The sequence below is a fragment of the Sprattus sprattus genome, assembly GCF_963457725.1.
Source record: "Sprattus sprattus genome assembly, chromosome: 1".
Lineage (NCBI taxonomy): Eukaryota > Metazoa > Chordata > Actinopteri > Clupeiformes > Clupeidae > Sprattus > Sprattus sprattus.
Genome location: NC_137920.1, coordinates 26,915,278 through 26,940,602, shown reverse-complemented (window position 1 = coordinate 26,940,602; position 25,325 = coordinate 26,915,278). Strand labels below are relative to the sequence as shown.

At 42.1% G+C, this 25,325-nt stretch overlaps 1 protein-coding gene across 1 annotated transcript; it reads left to right on the top strand.

Annotated features, from left to right (window-relative positions):
* Window positions 1-692: 692 nt before the first annotated feature.
* On the top strand, window positions 693-17,715 carry LOC308360612 (opsin-5-like; the record flags this gene model as incomplete). Its single annotated transcript, XM_080832635.1, has 6 exons — window positions 693-822; window positions 3,715-3,920; window positions 8,346-8,445; window positions 13,142-13,246; window positions 14,199-14,422; window positions 17,200-17,715. The coding sequence occupies 6 exons, from the start codon at window positions 693-695 to the stop codon at window positions 17,713-17,715; spliced, it is 1,281 nt and encodes a 426-aa protein (XP_080688761.1).
* Window positions 17,716-25,325: the final 7,610 nt, after the last annotated feature.

Sequence of the window (25,325 nt, the reverse complement as noted above, 5' to 3'; positions counted from 1 at the left end):
ACACATCTTCTGCTATACAAACAAGAAAAAAAAACATAATACAAAATATTTTACACAAATGTACACCACCCTAGAACTACGTCGATGTGAACGTATAGACACACGCCTAGTGGCATCATAGTCATTGGTATGAGTTAGCGCCCGCAGTGCACTGCATGACTTCTGTGAATTTGAATCAGCACCCTGGACAGCGCTAACCTTTCGCATCAAACATGCGCTGCAATACAGCAATGAGTTACCCATGCGCAACTACACTTTCAACAATTCTCTCGTTTTCGTTGGAGTTTAGACAGAACTCATACTTGGCAAATGGTGAAGGGAACTCACTGAAACCCCTGCAGCTGTTTTATTTACTAGCTGAACTCAAATAATGCGGAAACCAACGTCCTCGGAAGTTCATTAAGGCATTTCACGCGCGGCTGGACCGTAATTGTCGGTGTGTTGTCTTCACAACTTGGATTACGGAGACAAGCGTCACCCCGGCGGTCAAGAAACAACAAGCCGGCGATATTTTTAGATGGGATTTAATCAGAAGGAGGAGGTCGAGATTTCCCTTGTAGTCGGATCGCAGGGCGCCTAAGGAAAAGCCTGAACAGGAACTCCGTCCAAGACTCGAGTGGCCAAGATATTCATTCATGACGGCAGACCACAGAAAGGAAGCGGTATAAGTAGTGATCAACACAACAGCGAAAATGTCCATAAGGATTCCACCGCAAGTAGTTGACATTCCATGGAGGAACAACAACTTCAGCCTTATGAGTAGAGATCCCCCGTTGTCGGATCAGGGAGAGACCATCATCGGCGTCTACCTGTTGGTACTAGGTGTGTATACCCTTGAGTTATAAATGGGCGCAGTACGTCCGATGTCAATTAAAAGTGACATAAACGGGGTCCTTTTTAATAGATACATTGCTGACATCGTTACTTTTGGTGTCAGAATCGATATATTTTTGTCGCAATTCCACTCTTTAGGGTTTGCCTCCATCTATTTGTTTTTAGTTTACGTGACACGTGAAAATGTTGGTAATTTTTAGTTAAATAGTCTTTTGGGGGCATTGTAACACTTTAAGTAGGCTATATCTTGAAGTATTCTACACATTAATTAAACACATGCTCTGACGTTCACTAAATGGACTTTCCATTTTTCTCACAAGCGGTTTGAAGTCAGGCACTGTTGTGGAGCACTTGTTTTGTCGCAGATGAATGCATATTTTTAGTATGGTTATAATAGTGGCCAGCCCTCTATACACGTTTGCCTTTCAGTTGTCTAACTTGTAGCCTATGTGTGTTCGAAGCTAAAACAAACACACAGTCTGGATTATGTCCAAGCACAGATCAGGCACTAGCCTATAAGTAGCCTAGAACATGTTGGGAAGCGCCTCTCAGCCTTCCAGGTTATGTATAAGCCATTGATATGAACTCGCCTGCCAGGTCAAGATGGACGTCCGCCAAACGGGATATCGTTCGCAAACTGCCCTTTCATGAACCGAGGCTGATATGAATCGGGAAATCGTTCACAAAGACTGAAGTCGAGCCGTAGCTTGATTCGGTGAATGTAAGGTTAACAGTGCAGTGTTTAATGAATCTTGAGAGGCAACTTTATTTCACTTGTGGCAAACAAACCTGATAGTATCATAGACTAAGGCAAGTAGCAACTAGTAGGTTCGTTGTAGTTAATTTGGTTCGATGGTTAGTGCATGGCAACATTTAAAACTGCAGCTTGAATACCAGTGCTGCGAGAAAGCCGAGTGCACACACGAGATACCCACGTGATATTCAGGGTAGAGTTCACCTGCAAATCCGACTTGTCTCGCGAAAGCCTCCAAACAACGTGCTGTAGGAAAATACGTATCACCTTCCATTTGGCTGGGGGCCAACAAGTTCAAACCACTTTATGGGCTGCTAACCTTCAACGAAACTCTGGCCAGAGGACAGCAATCAGCGTAATTCGCAGCAAAATTGCAATACAATGAGACATAGGAACAATTTGCCCTCTTCTTTCCGTGGTGTCAATTAGTGCTGCTGATTAGATCGGATCGGGTGGCGCAGGAGCATATGCTCTCCGACAATGACAAGCATTTTAATGGCTTTTAGGGTTTACAGCATGAGACCTTATTTGTTTGAAATTTGCAGGGGAGTGATTGCTGCTAGGGGTATGTTAAGTCCCACTTGCAATCAGCGTCTAGCTCACATTTCTATATTCAGGTTTTATATGAAGGCATCAAAGCAAGAAACGCCACAGTAAAAGCTCGACATCACGCCAGGACCTTGTTACCAGAGGTCAAACAGGTCGCAGTGTTAAGAGAAAAAAGAAATCAAACAGATGTATCATGCTAAGACATGAATTGGAAACTTAAACTGTTTATTAACACAACGACCACCACATACGCTTGGATCCATTAAATGACTAAATCGGAGACAGATAATGGGGGGACAATACATAAAAAAAATACCGTCTCTTACATTAACCCAACGCTACCCGCTGCGATTTCTAATGGTTCGAGCTGACACTCGAAAACAATCATGAGAGGAACTTTAAAACAGGGAGACAGCTGGATTTATTTGGATGAATCACGTCCATTAAAACGTCACTCCTGCCTGTGAGCTTGAGGGTTGAATAGGGGAGTTCAGTAGAATTAGAGGCAGTTCTTAGCGAGTCTTGCTTGTGGCGACTCCACTATATACCCTCTCACTTTATTCACAAACGTATCAGGAAAGACTGGAGAACAAGCTGTTGCAAAAGTGTTGATTCTCTGACTCTAGTTACACCTCAGCACAGTGGAATCCGGTAATTTCAAAGCAGATATGGCCTCAGCGAAGAGATGCCTGGCTGCCTGCGGGATTTTCAGTCCTGCTCCCGCAATAATATGTAATATTTCGTCCAGCTCCGGCCCACAGGGTCCCACAGGTGCAAGCACATTATGTGGGATGGATTTATTAGTCCTGCTCCTGCCCGCTCCTGCGTAAAAACAACCACCCTTGCACCTGATAATGTAAAAAACATGGAATTATATTCCTGGTCTCTTGCAAACACGACTAGCATGCTGCATTTTAAGAAGATACAGTACAATCCCGCCCTTCATAGCTCGTGCCACTTCTGCCCACTATCATAGAAATGTACAACACCAACCAATCGCCTGTTTGTGCAAAAGATAGTTTGTTTTTCCTGCTTACAAATAACATTCTGTACTTAAATGGTATTTTATTTTATACGTACATAAAGTAAATATATATAGTATAGTGTCCCTCTGCCCTCTGTCAAAGGCTAAATGAGTGCCCTTTTCGCAGGGAACTTTTTTCCTTACTATTTCTGATTTTATATTTTAGTTCTAAACTATTAACTATGGCTTCACATTTAAATTAAATGCGTGTTGGAACTGTCCCAGACAACTGCGGAATTCTCTTACCACAGCTGCTGAAGTTGACACATACTCTCACAATGCAAAGTACACACTTAGTGCAGATTTAGAGAGATCAAATGTAAAACCTACACACATTTGGCTGCATACGCTCAGGTCTGGGACATCACACCTTTCCACACAATGTACCTCTTGATGACCTTTACTGTTGTCTGTCTACTAGTTTTTTGTTTGGTCCACTAAGATAACATACATACTAATTAGGCCACAAGTGTTCAGTTTTGGACACGATTGGGTAGTGACCGCTCTCTCTCTCTTTCTCTCTTTGTCTCTCTCTCTCTCGGTTCATCCCTAGGCTGGCTCTCATGGTTCGGCAACAGTGTGGTGATCTTTGTCCTTTTCCGGCAACGCTACAGCCTCCAGCCTACCGACTATCTCACCCTCAACCTCGCCATCTCCGACGCCAGCATCTCCGTGTTCGGCTACTCTCGCGGCATCATCGAGATCTTTAACGTCTTCCAGGACAATGGCTTTCTAGTCAGCTCTGTGTGGACGTGCCAGGTATGGGCTAAAGGTTATGTTGGAATGGGAATGGGCTAAAGGTTATGTTGGAATGGGAATGAGAAAAAGGTTATGTTGGAATGGGAATGGGAAAAAGGTTATCTTGGGATGGGAATGGTAAAAGGGTTATGCTGGAATGGGAATGGGAAAAAGGTTATGTTGGAATGGAAATGGGAAAAATGTTATGTTGGGATGGGGTATAGGGATAGGCTTACGGTGATGGAACATGGCTAGATGGAGTTGGACTCACTTCCGAAACAATCTCATTCTGCCGCGGTAAAGTCACAGGAAGGAAAAGTCCTAGAATAGACAAAGTTGGAAGCACTTACTCAATGTAGACATAAGACACAACTCAGATACACCCAAAAGAAAAGGCACACTTAACCCATTCAAATCTTTTACCCATTCAAATCTTTTTGGTGAATTTTGAGTTGTCATCTATCTACATTGAGTGACATTTGGACTTTTGTAGAAGGCGTACGTTAGGTGCCTTTGGTAAAGCGTAGTCTGCACAGTCCTGACCCCTAGGGCAGAACAGAAGACCTGCACGTGTGGAGAAAAACAAACCTCTTCGCCTGATCTTATGATCTTCTGCTTTAACAGCCTTTGCGGCTCCAATTTGGAATCCTTTGTCGTATTTATAAAGAAGAGCCCTTGTGTCAGGAGAAATTTCCTGAACCATGGCAAAGGTGACACACAGACCCACTTCAACATAATAAGGTTTAGCTGACAAACCATTTGATTAAAAAATGGATTTGCTATGGGAAAAAATGGTGGTAAAATTACCTAACAGATACTAAGCAGAGTTAATGGCCTCAGATAATAAGCAACGGCATAATTACCCTGAAATTTCATTTCCTTTCTTGCTCAAATGTCACCTTTGAGGCTGAGCATAAAAGTGCTCTTAGGTATTGAAGTCAGACATGACATGTCTCATTGAGAGATCTATTCATTTACCAAGTCATTAACCCATTCAGTGCGTGACTGAGCGCTGATAGCTGTTCAGCCGTGAAGACCTGTCTGTGGAGGTGCAGTGAGAGGTAGACAGCAGAGACCTGATGAAAGAGTGGGGGTGTCTATGAATAGCTCTCCGGATGACGAGTGCTCGGAGGAATTAAACAGCCCTGTCATTTGGCCATTTCTCACATTCCCTATGCAATAGGGAGAAAGAGAGAGAGAGAAAGAGAGAGAGAGAGAGAGAGAGGAAGAGAGAGGGAGAGCACTCTACAATCTTATTTTTCATGTGAGGAAATGGCTTGCAGAACAAGAAATAATGTCACAGAGGGTCTAACATCTTACACCTATGATCTTCACATAAATACATCTATATTCAGGTTCAGGCCCTGGGCTCTGTAAAGGTCCTTGAGAAATTGTCATAAATATTTATACTGTATATATATATATATAATCTATAGAAAAAAAAGGAATACAATTTATGGATGGAGATATACATACACACACACACACACACACACACACACACACACACACACACACACACACACACACACACACACACACACACACATACACAGGGGCGGATTGGGACACAAAAATCCACCGGGACAATTCTGACTGCACCGGCCCACCACCGGCCCACAACGTGCCCAAAACTGGCCCAACCCGCATCCCGTCCACCTCCCATATCAACTACACAAACAAACGGGCGGCTTTTGATCATTATTGTTAGATTTAGTGTTGATGTGTGGGTGACAGACATGACAGTGACAGTGACAGTGTATTTGTATATGTACATTTATGGAAATACGGAACAAATCGCGTCCCGTATTGGCTCAAATGTTATGCTAATTCGCAACAATGTGTCCTGTCAACTCACTCGCATTTAGTTGACGGCTGGTTGAATAAATCCGTAATTCTTGTACATTTTGATGCACTTTCCTCCAGCAACCGCCTCTTTTTCAGTCTGGCCTTTTTGCCCCCTCCTTTCTCCTTTCTCTTATGTCCCTCCATCAGGTCCGCTTCACCTGCTCTCTCTCCCTGATAGCCGCTAATTTATCTCCCTAGGTTCACTTGATAAAGGCACAACGATACGCATTTCCCATGAGGCAATTTGCTCCGACCATTCTACATTCAACAAAAAAACGAATTAAATCGCTGGCCATGAAAGTAATGGAGCGTCTGAATAAAAAAGAATTACATCAATATAGGAGGCTAAACTAAAATCAGAAGGTTGGATTAATGGGAGTGAGTTTGACACACACCATAGGTGTGATGTACAGAGACAAATAGTGCTATAAATAGTGGTTGGACTGCTGAACTGCATAACTCTCAGAGAACTTAGAGATTTTCACGGGACCATGATTTGACGTACATGCAATCTCGGTGGGCTGCTCGTGAATTTGACACGACGGCTGCGAAGGCCGGTCTGCAGGCTGGTTCTCTAAGATTATTGGCCGACCGGCCGACCGGGAAAAATCCCGCTGCTCCCGATGGCCACTCCGCCCCTGCACATACATGCACATACATACATGCACACACATACACAGACAGGTGAGTGGGAGTCAAGGTAGGGTCTGGTCATCTCGCTGTTTGAAAGAGGGAAAGACAATTAGCCTAAAGGACTGTGAGAGAGCCAGACAACCAGACATCCAGACTTCCAGACATCCAGACATCCAGGAATGGATTGACAACTTGAACACACCACAGCTGAGCCGAGCAGCGTCTGGAGAGTCTGTCCAACTCAGAAACAGACATGTGTGTCAGGCACTAATGCCACTGAGGGAAAGACAGGGTTGGCAGGCTGACAGACAGACACATTAATACACTGAGAGGTATATATATATATCGAGCGAGAGATAGATAAGAGAGATAGATAATCTCTACGGTACTCTGTCTCTACTCAAGACAGCGGGGAGGACTGCACCCCCGGGAGCTGTCCCCTCCAGTCCTACGCTGTCAGGACCTGGAGTCCTGCCTCGTCTTGCCTGTTCAGCTTGACATGAGTGATTATCTCGTCCTGCATGTCTGACAGAAGCTGAAGTGTGAAAAAGCTTATTTTTTCGGCCCTCTGAAACAGAAGTGGCTGGGACACAGACAGGTCTCACGTTGTTGTTGCATCTGAGAAAGTGAGGAAGAGAGGTGTGCGAAAGAGAGGTGTGCTTTTTGTTTTGTTTGGTTCATGGGATGATTAGAGAAATGGACACAAGGCTGTGGACAACTTCCAAGAAGGTGTGAAACAACATTGTTGGCATGTTTGAGAGAGACGTGTGATCTTCTTTCGGTCCAGTAATGATAGAGTAATGAACCCAAGAGAGATGACACGTTTCCGAAGGTGTGAAATAATGTTAACGGCGTGTTTAAAAGAGACGTGTAATTATTTTGGTGCACGTGATGATGGAATATTGACCGCAAGAAGCACTTTGGCGACAACATCCAATGGTATGGTCGCGTTACTAGAGCGTTTTGGTCTTGAAGAGAGAGAGGAAGAAATCATGAGAAAAAAATCAGACAGGGAGAGACTAAGGTAGACCGAGATAAAAACAGAGGAAGAGAGAAAAGCAGATGAAAAGATACAACGAAGGACAAAGAGATAGAAAGATTTAGAGAGAAAGAGAGGGAAACAGAGTATGAGGGACAGAGAGAGAGAGAGGGTCCATTTGAAATGGGTTTAAAATAGGTAGAGAGGTAGAGGTAGAGAGATAGAGAGAGAGGGAGAGAGAGAGAGAGAGGGAGAGGGAAAGAGAGAGAGAGATAGAGAGAGAAGGTGACTGTGACTGAGGACGTAACAAACCAACTGTGTCTGCCAGCAGCCATCGTAATTCCTGTCTGTGACCTCCCAGTGGTCACTGTGACTGTTCTCAGATCTGACCTGTAAGAACCCACAGATGGCACCTGTCACAAAGCAGCCCGTCTTGGACAGCGCCTTTCACCCACTATAGGAGAAGGCTGCGTCTCCGGGACACAAATGGATGATGTATCAGTCACTATGGCTTGCCACCCTCTAAGGGGTGAGACTGCAATCTATTCATCTCAGTTTCCAGCAGTGTAATGACATAATGGGTTCAACGACAAAACGGCAGTCGTCAATCTGACCAGAAATCATCCATTTTGGATCTCAGAACCAGCTGTCTTGATTCGCCTATTCGAGTCGCCTTGAGGGTTTTTTTCTTGGTACTTTTCCTGTTTATCAATCTTATCCTGGATTTTCCAGTGATATTTCAACCAGCAATGTTAACCCTTCAGCTTTTATACCATTGTCTTCAAAAGAGTGACCTGTGATTGACCCTCTTGATCCTCCCTGTGTAACTTGTGTGCTAATGAATGAAAAAAAAAAAAATGTCAGGGCCCATTTTTTTCTTCCTGGATCTGCTGTGTGCTTCCCTTGTGTGTATCTGTATGTAATTCACTTCAGATGAGTCCATGTGAACGTAAAATGTGACCTCTGAACCCTTACCTTTTGGTCAGGTGGATGGCTTCTGCACGCTGCTCTTTGGCCTGAGCAGCATCAACACTCTCACTGTCATCAGCCTCACCAGATACATCAAAGGGTGCCATCCAAGTAAAGGTAAATTATGCTATTCCGACCACAGCTGTACAGGGGCCTCAGACTGTCTGGTCGCTGTACCCATAGATATATAGAATTACTAGATACATTATCCGCGTTGCCGGCCAACGGAGTCGAACGTCCGCAGAGGTCGGCCATCTTACCCCGGGCAGATTGCTCACCGTAACATTGTTGTGGTAGTGAAAAATGTACTTTTTAAATAACCATAGCTTGCTCAATTTTCAACCGATTTTTAAACGGGTTGGTTTGTTATAAACGTCAGAGATGTAGCTATGACACTATATACATGTAAATACTTACAGTGCATGAAATGCCCCGTATTGTTATTCCTTCGTTTCTTATACTTATTATTCTTTGTACCGACTTCTGTGCTTAATTCAGCTCGAACACCTTAACGTAGAAACTTCATTCAAAATGTGTTGTGTAGGTCTTGTAAAGGACACTAGGATTATGTATTTCTCATATTTTTAAACGTTATACTTTTTAAAACATTAAAGAAAAACTAATACAATTTTTCCCATTGACTTACATTGGGCCATCATGACGTCATAATATGTCTTTAAACTGGCTTGCAACTGTGCTTCACTGACAATAATGATCTAAAGTAGGTACAATATTTCCCTATACAAATATACATCAAGAAATGATGCATGTTGAAATCCCCACCCTGTACAGAGATGTATTTATGACACTGCATACTTATGAATAATTATAATTATAACCATGGGTTTTCATGTGAAAATAACATTAAACAGAACAGATAGGTGTAATAAATACACACATGCACAAGGTGTTTTTATTACCTGAATACAGTAAAAGACAGTTAAAGACACAAAACTCAGGAAAACCATGACAATGTACAAGCACCGCCTCGCCATCGAAAGAGGCAGACACAGGCAGACCTGGCTGACCGGAGAGGTTGTGGGTACTGTACTTTTACAGTAAATTACTGGCTACTAGTTGCATTACTTTCACAATAATTTCACAGTTATTTATTTTAAATATTTCACAGTAAAGTACTGTACATGTTTCACAGTAATTACCTGTAAACATTTCACAGCAAAATGCAATGCAACTACAGCGGTATATTGTAACTTCACAGTTGTCATGCCATTGGATTACTGTGATATAGCGGTATGTAGCTGTGGAATTACATCGTCTTGCTGTATATAAATTACAGTAATTGTCCGTTTTGTTATGCTTTTTACTGTAAAGGTAAAGCAACTAGTAGCCAGAAATGTACTGTACATTTACAATTTAAATAACTCTGCAAAATACTGCAAATTTGACTTATAAACTGTGATTTATAAAAATGCACACGACAAATTCACATTTACAAAGTCCACGCCTCTCCTTCGAGCCTTGTTCTGAGTAAATGCCCAAGATGCACCTGTAAACAATAAGCAAAGACAACTTTCAGTTTTACAGATTTTATATTGCATTGTTTTTAAAGGCACATGCAGTGGTGCCCCTTCCCCTTTAACCAAATCGTACACCAAATAAATTAGTATTGAAAGCCAAGCCAGATAAGAAATTGGCTTCCATCGTAGGGCAAAGACCTTAAAATACAGTTCATAAATATATTTTAAGAAAATATCATCCTTAAATATAAATAACAACTATAGCAACTTTGTAGTGATTCATGAATATAAGCTTAATTTGATCAAAATGTAATTTGCTAGTTTGATGAAACATTCAATGACGGAGTACAATAGTAAAAAGTACAATAGTAAAAAGAGAAACACTTATTTTCCCCATCAGATGAAATCGTTTTTTGCCCCTTTGGCAAGGTGTTCTTTTTACCCCAACAGCCTGCTCCACTCTTGTTAACTGCCTCTGAAAAAGAATGGAGAGCAATTACTGACAGATACTGAGAGATAGTAGTCTAGCAAATACTCATGCATATCCTTCCTATTGACATGTAAAGACCACCAAATGAAAACACATAGTTTGCACCTTCCTAAGATATAAAATACTGTATTGTCTGTGATGCGAGCTTTTTGGAGAAACACAGCTTTGAAATTACTTAGTTGCTGCAGCTGGAGGCTAACATTAGCTCACTTTTGCGCATATTTGCACTAATAACTGCGTATTCTCGACCAAATAACTGGCACGCTATGCTTCTTAAAGACATCAGGGGACCATTACGAAAACACGTAATTTGAGCTTTCCAAAGATATGAGGCAAAGCTTCGCGGGGGAAAACGCCTTTAAAATGACTTAGCTGGTTACTGCAGCTGGTGGCCAACGTTAGCTAACTTTAACTTTCACGCTAATTCGCGTATTCTTCATCGAATAACTCGCACACTTGATCCAAAACATCGTTCATTTACTAACCCAGACAACAAACAATATTATAAAGTTGTGACAAGCTGTCTGTCAAACTTACCTTCGAGCTCTTCTATCATCCTCCGTGGATCCAAGTTCAACTGTCTCTTCTTCAGCCCACAATGCAGCGCAGTTGTTCAAACGTACAGTAATTTATTGGGTTATCTCAAAGGAGGATTTGAATAGAGTAGGCCTATATTACTGTGGAATAACAAAATGCTGTGAAATCACTGTATCATTTTTTTCACAGTAACTTACTGTGTCTATTGATTTCACAGTAAATTCTACATTACAACATGATCTTGTGATTATTACAGTTAAAGTATGTAAAGTTATAATACGATAATTTATTGTGAAATAGATAGGTACTTTATTTATATCTGTATGGACAAATTCTTGTGTCCACACAAATAGCTGGAAAGCTACAAACAGTCCTGAAAATCGTTCATGTTAAGCGATCTCAGTCACTACGACTTTACTTCAATGTTCTTCAATGACTTGGTAGATGCAATATTACCGTTATTCGCTAACAAATATCAACAGCAACGAAATCAGGAACGTCTAGTTTTTTCAGTTGACAAGATCATCTGCATAAAACGTGTTGTAATCATATTCATAATTATGATTAAACGTGTAAGGTTTACTATGGGCAGAGGCGAAGTTTGCCACCCGGAAGTAAGATATTTGTTATTGTGACGTCATGCTGAATTGTCGTATATTGTACATACTTAGAATAATTATTCTATTGTTTAGAACATTAAATGATTATTCATAAGTATATAGTGCCATAGCTACATCTCTGACGTTTATAACAAACCAACCCGTTTAAAAATCGGTTGAAAATTGAGCAAGCTATGGTTATTTGAAAAGTACATTTTTCACTACCACAACAATGTTACGGTGAGCAATCTGCCCGGGGTAAGATGGCCGACCTCTGCGGACGTTCTAGACTCCGCCGTGAGTTATCTAGTAATTCTATATATCTATGGCTGTACCTACCACAGTGGTACTGGGGCCTCAGACTGGGGCCTGACTGTAGACTCTGGATATGGCACTTGACCATTGAGTTCAACTCAAGAAAGACATTATTGAGAAGCAAATGTCCTAGAGTTTTATTTATGATAAAAGGGAAACTCTTGCTTCCCTTAAATGGGATTGTGAATGATGTACTACATCAGACAGCATAATCTAATGGGTGTGTGTGTGTGTGTGTGTGTGTGTGTGTGTGTGAGAAAGAGAGAGAGACAGAGAAAGTCTAATTTTCTTGTGAAACATTTATCACAGATAACACATTTATTATGTTTGCCTTCTAAAGAATATGCCTCCTCTAGTCCCCTCAAACAGGAGAATAATTATATATGAGCAGTGTTGGGAAAGAACTACATGAACTAGTTCAGTTCAGAGTTCACACATTTTAAAATGAACTAGTTCAGTTCTTAGTTCATAATTAAAAATTTTAAACTAAGTTTTGAACTAGTTCAGTTCTTTTTTTCAATATGTTGCGAGCTACAAAAAAATCGAAATCTCTATACGTCTGCAATACCGCTCTCGGCCTCTACGCAACTACAACGTATTCACACTTGTCAGGCATAGACAGTAGAAGCAAGCACACGCAGCAATTGGATACAGGACTGTTAACCGTGTATTTTTCGCCTGAAAGTCTCTAGAAATCTGGCACCTTATGAACAACATTTAAAAAGAGTAAACGCGCCGTTCACAGACAGCAGAATGAACACGTTCACAGTATCGTTCATCAGGCAATAATACAGAACGTTCAGTTCACGTTCACCAAAATTATGAACGAGTTCATGAACTTTTGTTCAATGAACGCGTTCAGGTACAACACTGTATATAAGTGATACAGGGCTGACATGAAATTTCAAGTGTACACCTCCCCCCCACACACACACACACATGTGGACAAAAACCATCTCCCAACCATAACCCTTCCTTTTGGATCAGTGATGATAATGCACGTTAGTCATTGCCACATCATTAAGAGACTACCAGGCTTCCTATGCCCTCTTGAACTGCCTATCAATCAATCACCCACTGGTGACTTGTGAGCCCCTGAGTCCCTGCCTCATCCCTGTGCCTCAAGGCCCAACTCTTCAGAGAGCACCACCCTTTCTAAACTGGTCCTTGGACTAGTGCTTAACTTGCACACACAGCAGTTACATTCCTGCACTTCTTTTTCTTTTCTACTTAGTTTTTTTTTTACATCTTAAAGTAGTATTTATTGTTACACCAGGGTTCTTCAATGCTCGTAGCTTGACTGTTCTCTCCCTTGAATGTCGCTTTGGACAAAAGTGTCTGCTAAATGATTAAATGTAAATGTAAATCCCTGTCTGTGCCTCCTGCCCCTGCAGCCCACTGCATCACCAACACCACGGTAGCCATGAGTGTGATGTTCATCTGGATGGGGTCGTGCTTCTGGTCTGCAGCGCCCCTGCTGGGCTGGGGGAGCTACACAGGTGAGAAGGAGGACACTGAGGTGGATTTTGTTGTTGTTGTTGTTGTTGTTGTTATCCTTTTGAGCCTTGGGTTGAACTGTTAGGTTTGAAGTTCGACATTTCTAAGGAAGCCTGTGTTGTTTACTAAAAAATCAACACTACGGTGTAACATCTAACCGTAATACTTACAGAATCAAAGCACTTCAAAAGAATCACAATGCATTAATAATGCAAAAATTCAGTTGTTTTGAATCGGCAAGTCTCTGGCTATTCTCATCCCTAGCAGAAAAGAGAAATTATCAAAACACACACAAGAGTCATAACAAGCTACTAAGCAATAATCGAGTGACTGTAAGAATACCTCATCATAGTCTGTTTCCGCTATGTTAGTGAAGTCCGTTAGGCGATGCTTCGACCGGGTGGATCATGATTTGCTGGGGTCTAGCCGTATAGCACAGTTCATCGAGGGTTGTCTCACTCAGAGACCAGAGGCCTGTCATAATGTAATCATGGCGTGGTTGCCTTGGAATCGAAGACCTTTCAGCTTTGACTAGCGACGCTAGCTGGTGCAGCCAACAGCAGGACATTACTTAGATCAAATCACCAGTTGGATGGGGGCTGGAGAATGGGCTTTTAAAAGCCTCACCAGGGCTTCTCTTCTATGCCGTCAGTGCTGGACAATGCTCACAGGCAGAAGAGATAGAATGAAAAAAGAATAGAGTTCTAAAGAGCTCTATAGAGTTCTAAATACCTCTGGTTTAAGATGTTCATTCTGCATATAGTGTGTTGCTATACGGCAGAACAAATAATACCTGAAATATTATTAACATAAATCAGTATTTAAATAAAAAATTGTTTTACTAATGTCTTTTGTTTTGCTTGTAGCTTGATTGTTCCCTCCTTTGTACGTCGCTTTGGATAAATGAATAAACGTAAATGTCAACTGCATCTATTCCCTCCTCCACCCCTCCAGACCGTGGCTATGGAACGTGCGAGATCGACTGGGCCAAGGCCAACTACTCCACCGTCTACAAGTCCTACATCATCTCCATCCTCATCTTCTGCTTCTTCATCCCCGTCATAGTCATGCTCTTCTCCTACGTCTCTATTATCAAGACCGTCAAGCGCGGCAACGCTATGGCCTCCGAGGGCGACATCACAGACCGTCAGCGCAAGATTGAGAGGGACGTCACCATCGTGAGTGGCCTGCTTCTTTCCGAGTCTTAGACCTGTGTTCGTCACTCTTGTATGTTTACGTCTATTAGAATTAGCATTGTGGTGCTTACTCTCTTAAAAGATCTTTATAACTTTATTTTTCACAGTACAATTATACAAACAATAACCCTGATCCCACTCACCAAGGGTACATATAATACATACACCCACACACACACACACACTTACACAACGTCAAAAAAAGAGGAAACTTTAAAAAATATATATATAATAATAATTGTAATGAATTAATTAATTTTATTTAATACAAAGAAAAAATATGGCACCTTTATGGGCAAAATGTAGCATTCTGAAAGACACCCTGTATAGGCTAAGTTTTGTTAGTAAATGACTGTTCATAAGTAATGCACGCAGCTCCCAAAAGATCTACTAGCTTAGGGCAAGTGTAATTGTGTTTGTTATGCAACTTGTCTTTAATCCGCTATTAGACTATGTACAAAGACTTAATGGCTTACTAAAGCATTGGCAACCTATTAAACTGGAAGGGCACTTGGAGAGGGCAGACGTCTGCCAAGGCTCATGGTGTGTCAAGGCCAGCAGATGGCACAAAGGCCAGCAGAGGTCAAACCCAGACAGGTCTCGCAACATTTACCAAAGCGAAAAATACTTCCTGGATCCGCAGCTTGATTTGGATCTGGTGTAATGGGTTCTTCCTTGGGTTCTTCCCATCCATGAAGTTTCATGAAAATCAGCCAGGTAATCCTTGTCTGGGAAGTCCCGCCCCTCTTCTTCCAGCAAATTTGATTTTGCCTGAGAAGTGGGTCTGGCAAAAGATTGCACAGCATTTCACTACAGCATTCTCAGGATCTCTGGGACCAATCACAAACTGGCTTTTAGCAACCTGGCGCGCCATTGGCGGATTTAAAATAACCACGTCTACGTAGCAAAAGCGAAACCAAAGAGAAAAGCACAGCAAACTATATACTGCTCTCGCAGTGATTTCAAAGGCAAGTTTTCTTTGAAAATAGAAAAGAAACCTGCTCTGGAACAATTCATACAGAAAAAAGATGTGTTTGCTTTATTACCGATCGTTGTATCGTTGTATAGTATCGTTGGTCTGATTGGTTAGAGGCGTGTCCAATTACTTGACTGAAGTGGACCAACATTTAGTACTTCGCCAGACTAACTGAGCAAATGAAATGCAGTGAAGGGGCGGGGAATTCCCAGACAAGGGTAATCCTGCATAATTTGAGTAATCCTGCTGGCCGACGGCAACCAAAACATTACCTCCATGCGGAGGTAGTAAGTAAAGACATTCCAATAAAACCTTTTATTAAGGCATTAAGCCCTTCCCTTCAATCTAGTCCTTCCTGTGGGAATAAGTTACAGCCTGATTTAATTACTTACATTAGCTTAGTTCTGCGGCGATCTGGCCACCATATTAATCATACACAGCTTAGTCTCAGCCTCTGAAAGACTCCATATTGTGTTCCACTGGTACTCTATGATGTTCTTTTTACGGAGCTTGCTTGTAGTACTTCACTTTTCAGTCACTTTGGATAAAAGCATAAATGAAATGATGTCAATGGGATAATTGTAGATATTATTGTTGGGATTGTTGTGCGAAGCTAGTCATTACTACGTCACTACATTGAGCAGAAACTCTTAGCCAAGTGACTCACACAACTGAGCAACTATACTGTAGCCTGCATTTTCATCGATTTGTCTGGCCCCTTGGTATTGAACCTATGAACTTGGCATTGTTCCAGGAGCACATTGTATTTCAAGTGCCTTTGTCAGGCTCATTATTTTCAGCTCCTCTTGCCATGGGAGAGCCCTTTTAAAGTGGTCTTCTTCCCTGATTGTAGGGTTGACGTAGAACCCTGCCAGAGATTGTGAGCTTCAATCACAAAGGACTCTTAAGAGCAGCAACAATATTTTTAGATCTGAAGGGCTATTTGCTTTAAACTGTCTCCGTGAAGGGCATTTACCTTTTGCCGGAAACAGAAATATAAACCTTCATTTAAAGGAGATGTACCCCTAGCTGTTTGCTTGAAGAGGAAGCCCGTTCACACCAACTGAGATGCTACAGTTTAGTCCGGCACTCCAAACGTTTGTGTCTGAAGATGATCTAATAAGCCAATTGACTCAGAATGTAATCATGGTTAACTTTATTCACTCATTCAAACGCTCTCTCTCTCTCTCTGTATCACTCACACACACACACACACACACACACACACATTTCACATTCTGGGGGACTCAGCGATGTGGAACTGGCGCAATATGAAATCCTAACCCTCTCTCTATACAGTATATATGTATATATATACAGTATATCACTCACACTCATTTTACATTCTGGAGGACTCAGCGATGTGCAACTTGCCGCAATATGAAATCCTAGAGCTGAATTTGTGTGGCGTAGCCTTGAGGTGCAAAAAGCCAAGCTATATGTACTTTATCTCCCCTTGGTGTTTTATTGAGATTACAAACGTGCTAGAGGGTAAGGAAGTGAGGCAATATAGAGAGGTGGGTTGCCACCATTATTATATTTGCTGTGACTCATGATACTGTAGATCATTCTAACAGCCCTTGTGGCTACCAGATAATGGTCATGACTCTCTCTCTCTCTCTCTCTCTCTCTTGCTCTCTCTCTCTCTGTCTCTCTCTCTCTCTTTCTCTTTCACCCTCTCCCCCAAAACATCCCTTAACCTTCCTGTCTGTTCCTGAATTCCCCTTTTCTTATTTACACCTCTCTGTAACTCTTGTTCTCTGTCCTCCACGGCACCCTTCAGGTCTCCATTGTGATCTGCACGGCGTTCATTCTGGCGTGGTCGCCGTACGCCGTGGTGTCCATGTGGTCGGCATGGGGCTTCCACGTGCCGAGCCTGACCAGCATCTTCACACGCCTCTTCGCCAAGTCGGCCAGCTTCTACAACCCGCTCATCTACTTCGGCCTGAGCGCCAAGTTCCGCAAGGACGTCGGCATTCTGCTGCCGTGCACTCGCGAGAGCAAGGACACGGTCAAGCTGAAGCGCTTCAAGAACCTCCGAGGCAAGCAGGAGGGCGGAGGCCGCGGGGGGGAACACAGGCGGAGGGACCAAGGTGAGAGGGGGGAGGCCCAGCAGGCTCGGGCTCCTCTCCCTCCTAAAGACAAGAAGGGGAGAGAGCCCCTGTATCCGTCTCCGAGCCCCGATTCAGGGGTGGGAAGCACCCCAAGGACCCCACCGCAGGTGGAGGAGGACCCGCCGGTGTTCGTAATCGACTTCCCCCACTCGGAGTCGCCCGGGTACGAGATTGACAGACTCTAAACCGCTCGCCCAAGGTCACAGGTGCTTTAAAGGTGAATTATGTGGTGTTTTTGTTTGTCAAAACGTGTGTCATATTCTTGGCCTCTTTCAGGCCCATTTGTCTGTCCTTTTTGTCCTGTCCCTATAATCAAGTAAAGCAAACCACCAGATTTTACACATAGGGAGACAAGGGGGACACTTCAGAATCATTAAATGTTCATTAGAATGTTTAGAATCATTATGGAACATGTAGAATCATCTCCATTTTTTGACAATGAGAACTTCTTAAGACCTTTAAGTTCTAAATTTTGTTTTAATTTTGGTGAATTATTTTGTGTGTTATATTTTTTACATGTATTCAAAATGTGTGTATTGTATTACCAAAAGAGATTACTTAACAGCTGTAGGTGTTGATGGAAAGAACATTATTTTTGTAAAGCAAAAAAGCTGTCAGTTTATATACTGCCCATCTTTTCTATGTGACTTTGTTCCTTGCAGGTGACTGTAAATCTTTTCTATGTCATTGTAAATAAAGTCCCTGCAAAGTGTATATTTTCAGGTGTGTGGTGAAGAGAATAAACATGCCTTTGTCTCACTAACACTCTTGTGCTCTCCCCTGCATTAAAACAAATGTTCCAGAACCTTCTAGAATTAAAGGCGAGTCCTTGTTTACAATCCATTACACTTTTTGTCAAATTCAGCTGGCTCTGTCAATTGGAAACACACAAAGTAGTTCCGATCATGCCATACACTGTTCCAGCCAATCGACACGTTGTTTGAGGAGCATGGAAGAGAGGGGTGTAATTTGATTTACTGTTGAGCTCAATTATATAGACAAACTTTCGCCAGAATCGCAGACTGCTCCATCAAGACAAATCTTCCGGAGACTTCTAAGCGGTTGTCGCACTGAATTAAAGTTGATACAAAGTGGTGTCTAATATCATTCATCCAGTAATATCCAGGCTCTTACAACATCCACTATTGGCTTGCACTGTCACTTTTCATTTCGTCATGTGGTCCCTGGTATATAGCGCTCATGAATTTATTTTTACTAAAAGAAACAGTCCACTATTCTGGTGAAAGGTTGTTGATATTTGAGAGCTCTACTATGGAGTTAGATGTCTGAGCCATCATGTTTGTTTCCCATTTACAGAGCCAGTGTTTTTTGAGTGCACAACCACTTAACGGACAGCAAGAGGAGCATGAGAAACAATTCGCTTGTGTACTAGATTTACAACCACGGACTTCGCCTTTACGTTCCCTAAGCAGGGTGTCCTATTTTACACCATATCCTGAACAGCATTCGCTCATGAAGCCAGTGAGGATAGACTCACAGGTCAGTGGCTCACTGTCTTGGTTACGGGCTCAGCGAAGTGGGGGAAACGCGTAGTGGCAGAACGTGAATTACGGCGAGGATTTAGAGTCACTTTGAGGACATGAAGGCACTCAAGGGCAGCTCTACCGAAGCTCTGCTGTCTACGACTACTGAAGTGTTACGGGCCAGGCTGTTCAAGCATAAACAAGACATAATAAACATGACATAGCATGGTCTTTGACTTGAGGTAAAAACACCTTTTATTACAGAGAGACACATTGAACGTGAATAATAATAAGACATGAAAAATGCATAAGCATAGCTATAAACAATGTCAAATTAATCCATGGTAATAGTCATGCAAGGCTCATGACCCATGCTTATGTTAATCTATATAGGGCTATATAGAAGCATGTCATATCACCCACTCTTAACCACTCATTCATTGGGATATACCAAACAGGCTTTAGAAAATAGGACACACAGCCTTGGGTGCTGGCTAGCAGGAGCAGTATTAGAGGCTCATGCTCTGGGTTAATCAGAGATATGACTGGGGATTGAGACAGAAGGTCAGAGGGTGATCCACTGAATGCCAATCCCCAGACAGCACCTCAGTCTGGGGTGTATGAGTTCCGCCCGTAAGGCCCAGACAGGAATACAGGAAGCTTCACTGAAGAGGTCTACGTCACGTAAGAGATATGCAAACTTGATCTAAGAAGTTATTGGTGACTAAGAAGACTGTGGTGTTCTAAATCAGACGGGGAAATTAAAACATTTAATTTTGGGGAATGGCCCATATTCTCATTTCTATACGTGGACAAATCCTCTATGGTACAGTTTCATCATACAAACCCCGCAAACAGGGAACGTCCCCAGGACTTTAACAGGACATTCGCAAGGTCCCCAATCGTCCCCAATTGGTCCCCTCCACAACGTTCGCTAGAGGACGTTACCAGAACATCTTTGACGTTCGTAGCAAGTCTACGTTTGGTCCTTCTGTGACATTCGCATGAGTCTTTAATCTGACTTTTAGGGAACATTATAATTTGGTCTGTCAGCACACGTCCCGAGGACGTCCTTCAAAAACGCCCCCGTTACCTTTACCTGTGGTCCTCATGCGTGACGTTCGCATGAGCCTTAAAACAGAGTTTAAGGGAACCTTATAATTTGGTCTGTCAGCACACGTCCCCAGGACGTCCTTTAAAACGTCTCCGTAACCTTTACCTGCAGGTCCTCTGCGTGACGTTCGCATGAGCCTTAAAACGGACTATTAGGGAACCTTATAATTTGGTCTGTTAGCACACGTCCACAGGACGTCCTTTAAAAAACGTCCCCATAACCTTTACCTGCAGGTCCTCTGCGTGACGTTCGCATGAGCCTTAAAACAGACTTTTAGGGAACGTTCTTATTTGGTCTCTCAGCATACGTCCCCAGGACGTCCTTCAAAAACGTCCCCGTTACCTTTACCTGTGGTCCACTGCGGGACATTCACATGAGCCTTAAAACGGACTTTTAGGGAACGTTCTTATTTGGTCTCTCAGCATACGTCCCCAGGACGTCCTTCAAAAACGTCCCCGTTACCTTTACCTGTGGACCACTGCGGGACATTCACATGAGCCTTAAAACGGACTTTTAGGGAACGTTCTTATTTGGTCTCTCAGCATACGTCCCCAGGACGTCCTTTAAAAACGTCCCCATAACCTTTACCTGTGGTCCTCTGCGGGACATTCGCATTCGGTCCTTCCAAAACGTCTCCTTGACGTCCTCTGATGGTCCTCTCTGAACCAGAGGTTCCGCTAGAGAAAAATGTTTTTCATTTGCCCGACATTTTACAGTTTTTTACAATCGGATACACACTAAAATCAAAAGTGTAACACAATTATCAAAACCTTCACTCAAGGAGCAAAACAACGGCTCAGATCTGCACAAATATAAGCACATTTAAACATCACACTTTTTGCGAAACCATACACACAAGTGATTTGCAAAGCACTAAACACACTTTTATGCTTTAGACACAGACGTATATCAAGAGGTCACTTCCTTGCAATTCCAAAACACTCTGTCAAGTTACCACACCTATGAGCCGGTCAAATAAACACAGCCATCAAGTGCCCAAACACATGATTGCTTAATTGTAGACACAACAAACAGGTTTAAGCACTATAGAAATGCAGCAGATGAGTAACTGTGATCTGTCTTCAACCAAAATGGAAGGAGTCAAAAGAAGAGGTGAGGGTGAGAGGGGGAATCCACAGAGGAGGAGAAGGAGGAAGAGGCCGAGGCCATGCCATGAGGCTGAGGTCAAGGTGGAAGTAGAGGAAGAGGAAGACCTGTAGCAGGAGGAAAATGTGCTCAAAGAAGAAGAAGACCAAATGTATCAAATACAGTAAACTTGAAAGGAGGACAGGCCCATATTCACGCAAGAACAAGATATAGAGATCATAAATATGCTTTTGGCAAATACGTAATGCTATCAGGCTCAGAGAAATTTAAGCAAACATTATCGGTGACCATGCCATTTTCAATACAGTACGTAATAACCATCAGGTCTCTCAGTCAACACTGACGACACTGACAAATCTGTACATTCTACTGTAAATGGAATTGTAACCTGTATTGGAAACATCTTTTCACCTTTGTCTGATATTTGCTGAGCTTACAGTGTTATGCACACTACTGAAGTAGCATGAAAACTAGGACATGTTTTGTTGTGATTCTCCATGTTGACATGTTGACTGATTTGGGTATATGGAGAGAATTACGTAAATAATATTTTCATCTGCATTGGTCTTGGGTAGTGTTTTTACTGTATTGTGTATTTTCACTTTCTCTGTGTACTTCACTTACACTGCTCTTATCACTGAGAAGTAGTATTGCTAAAAGTGTTTTAGGTTTATAACAGAAGTGTGTAAGTGGTACAAACAGAATTCAGTTTAAGCAATGTGTGTGTTTCATATGGTAACAAAATATGGTTTTGTTAAATGAGTGTATAGATTTTACAAGAGTGTTTCATTTTGCAATGGATCTGATGTTTTTGCTCATTGGGTGTGTGGTTGTGCTTATTGTGTGAGGCGATTGAAAAGCAAAACAAAGCAGTCAAAATTGTGTGTATCCGATCGTAAAAAACTGTAATGAAAATATCTAGCCTATTTCTTTCTTTTTTTTTTAAAAAAGATTTATTTTTGGGCTTTTATGCCTTTAATCGGACAGGATAGTAGAGAGAGACAGGAAGTGAGCTGGAGAAAGATTCGGGAGAGGGATCGGGAAATGACCGCGAGTCGGACTCGAACCGGGTCCCCATGGGTATTCTAACCCATTTATGGTGTAGGGCTGCTGCCGCTTGCCCCCCTATTTCTGCTTCTAAATAAGCCTATTGAAGAAAACTGACGGCCTGCGTAGCTTAAATAATAACATAATCAGGTAGTTTAGAATGCAACATGTTTATTTTCCTAAGTTTACAATGGGAAACAAAAACATTGTCATGTCTGATGCGCGTCAATAAGTGTAAGTGGTACAAACAGAATTCAGTCATATGCAACGTGTGTGTTTCATATGGTAACAAAATATGGTTTTGTTAAATTAGTGTATAGTTTTTACAAGAGTGTTTCATATTGCAATGGATCTGAGGTGTTTTGCTCATTGGGTGTGTGGTTGTGCTTATTGTGTGAGGCGATTGAAAAACAAAACCAAGCAGTAAAAATTGTGTCTATCCGATCGTAAAAAACTGTAAGCAGGAGCTTTGATGTAAAAATGATAATAGGCCATTAGAACCATAATTCATCAAGGTACTTTTACTTTTAATACAAAAGTATATTTGAAGGCAAATACTTTTATACTTCTACTCAAGTGGAAATTCAAAGTGCATACTTCCACTTTTACTGGAGTAATATTTTACACAAGGTATCTTTACATTCACTTAAGTACGTACCCCGCAAACAGGGAACGTCCCCAGGACGTTAACAGGACATTCGCAAGGTCCCCAATCGTCCCCAATTGGTCCCCGCCACAACGTTCGCTAGAGGACGTTACCAGAACGTTTTTGACGTTCGTAGCAAGTCTACGTTTGGTCCTTCTGTGACGTTCGCATGAGTCTTAAATCGGACTTTTAGAGAACCTTATAATTTGGTCTGTCAGCACACCTCCCCAGGACGTCATTTAAAAACGTCCCCGTAACCTTTACCTGCAGGTCCTCTGCGTGACGTTCGCATCAGCCTTAAAACGGACTATTAAGGAACGTTATAATTTGGTCACTCAGCACACGTACCCAGGACGTCATTTAAAAACGTCCCCGTAACCTTTACCTGCAGGTCCTCTGCGCAACGTTCGCATGAGCCTTAAAACTGACTATTAAGGAACGTTATAATTTGGTCACTCAGCACACGTCCCCAGGACGTCATTTAAAAACGTCCCCATAACCTTTACCTGCAGGTCCTCTGCGTGACGTTCGCATGAGCCTTAAAACTGACTATTAAGGAACGTTATAATTTGGTCACTCAGCACACGTACCCAGGACGTCATTTAAAAACGTCCCCGTAACCTTTACCTGCAGGTCCTCTGCACGACGTTCGCATGAGCCTTAAAACTGACTATTAAGGAACGTTATAATTTGGTCACTCAGCACACGTCCCCAGGACGTCATTTAAAAACGTCCCGTAACCTTTACCTGCAGGTCCTCTGCGCGACGTTCGCATGAGCCTTAAAACGGACTATTAAGGAACGTTATAATTTGGTCACTCAGCATAAGTCCCCAGGAAGTCCTTTAAAAACGTCCCCGTAACCTTTACCTGTGGTCCTCTGCGGGACATTCGCATTTGGTCCTTCCAAAACGTCCCCTTGATGTCCTCTGATGGTCCTCTCTGAACCAGAAAAATGTTTTTCATTTGACCGACATTTTAATGAAAAGCCGGCCAAATATCTAACCTATTTCTGCTTCTAAATTAGCCTATTGAAGAAAACTGACTGCCTGCATAGCTTAAATAATAACATAATCAGGTAGTTTAGATTGCAACATGTTTATTTTCCTAATTTTACAATGGGAAACAAAAACATTTATGTCTGATGCGCGTCAATAAGTGGCCTTTAAGCGCAACCTGCTGTGGCGTTAAAATGAGCGCCGCAACATGGTCATTGCTCTGTTCAATGAGTCAGGTATTCAGTGTTTGGAAAGTTCACTTTCTACATGAACTTGCTCAGTTCATTGTTCATAATTCAAAATTTTGAACTAAGTTCAAAGCTCCAATTTTCAATATGCTGCGAGTGCTATAATTTTTCAAAATCTCTGTCTGCAATACCGCTCGCGGCTCTTCGGCGCGCAGTAGGCCTATAATAAAAGGAAACGCGCAACACTGCAGGTATTACAGGACAGGTTCATCCTCGTCAGGAGGTTTACCCTCATCACTGTTGTTCAGTTCAGTTGGCCTCTGAAAAAAAGCTTTTAAGGCTAGTCTGCTTGGCCATGTTGGATCCTTCTCACTCAGTTCGCTCCTCGTTTGAAACCGAGGGTTTGCGCTTTATTTGAAATGCAGCATATGCGTGTTGTTAAATAACTTTCTAACGGCAGATTAGGCTGTTCCTTTAAAACATAATAAGGGCAGTGCACGTTTGCTTTATAGGCCTAAATATTAGAATTGTTGTCAAATCCAGATTCTGCTTGCGAGACGGGATTTTTAAAGAAATTCCAATCAGACAATTTGACCGGTGAGCTCTTCGTTCTGTTGCAGCATCTTTGAAGGCCTATGGAAAGCTCAATATGTTAAAGCTAGACACTTGGTCACCTTCCTATGTATGCATTGTATTGGAATCATGCAGACATTACATTTATAGCACAGATCAGTAAAGAAGCATTCATATTTATTTTATTTAATCATTCTTAGTTTGGCTAGTTATTCTGCCTCCCTGCCCGCACGTCCGTGATGTGCCATGGATGTTAATTTAAAAAGTAATCATTACGGAAAACCCTCAATGCGTAGTGACTGAGATTGCTACAATATGCTTTTCCTCAAACCCTCGGAAAAAAAGACTAAGTTTGTTGGCTGTCTCACACTGTGATAAACCTGTTAAAGTGACACAATCATAATCAGACAGTGTTAGGACAGTAGGTAGCGATCTCGTTTAGTATTAGGAAGGTTTACGGTTCAATTCCCATGCCCGTAATCGTGTGTGTATGTGTCTATGCATATCATATGAAATGTGTAAAATAAATGAACTTGAACTTGTGTGTGTGTGCGCGCCCTGTAAGCAAAATGACGGCTCCGCGATCTATTATTATTTTATTTTCTTTATTTAGCTCAGCAAAAACGGTCGTGCCTGCTAC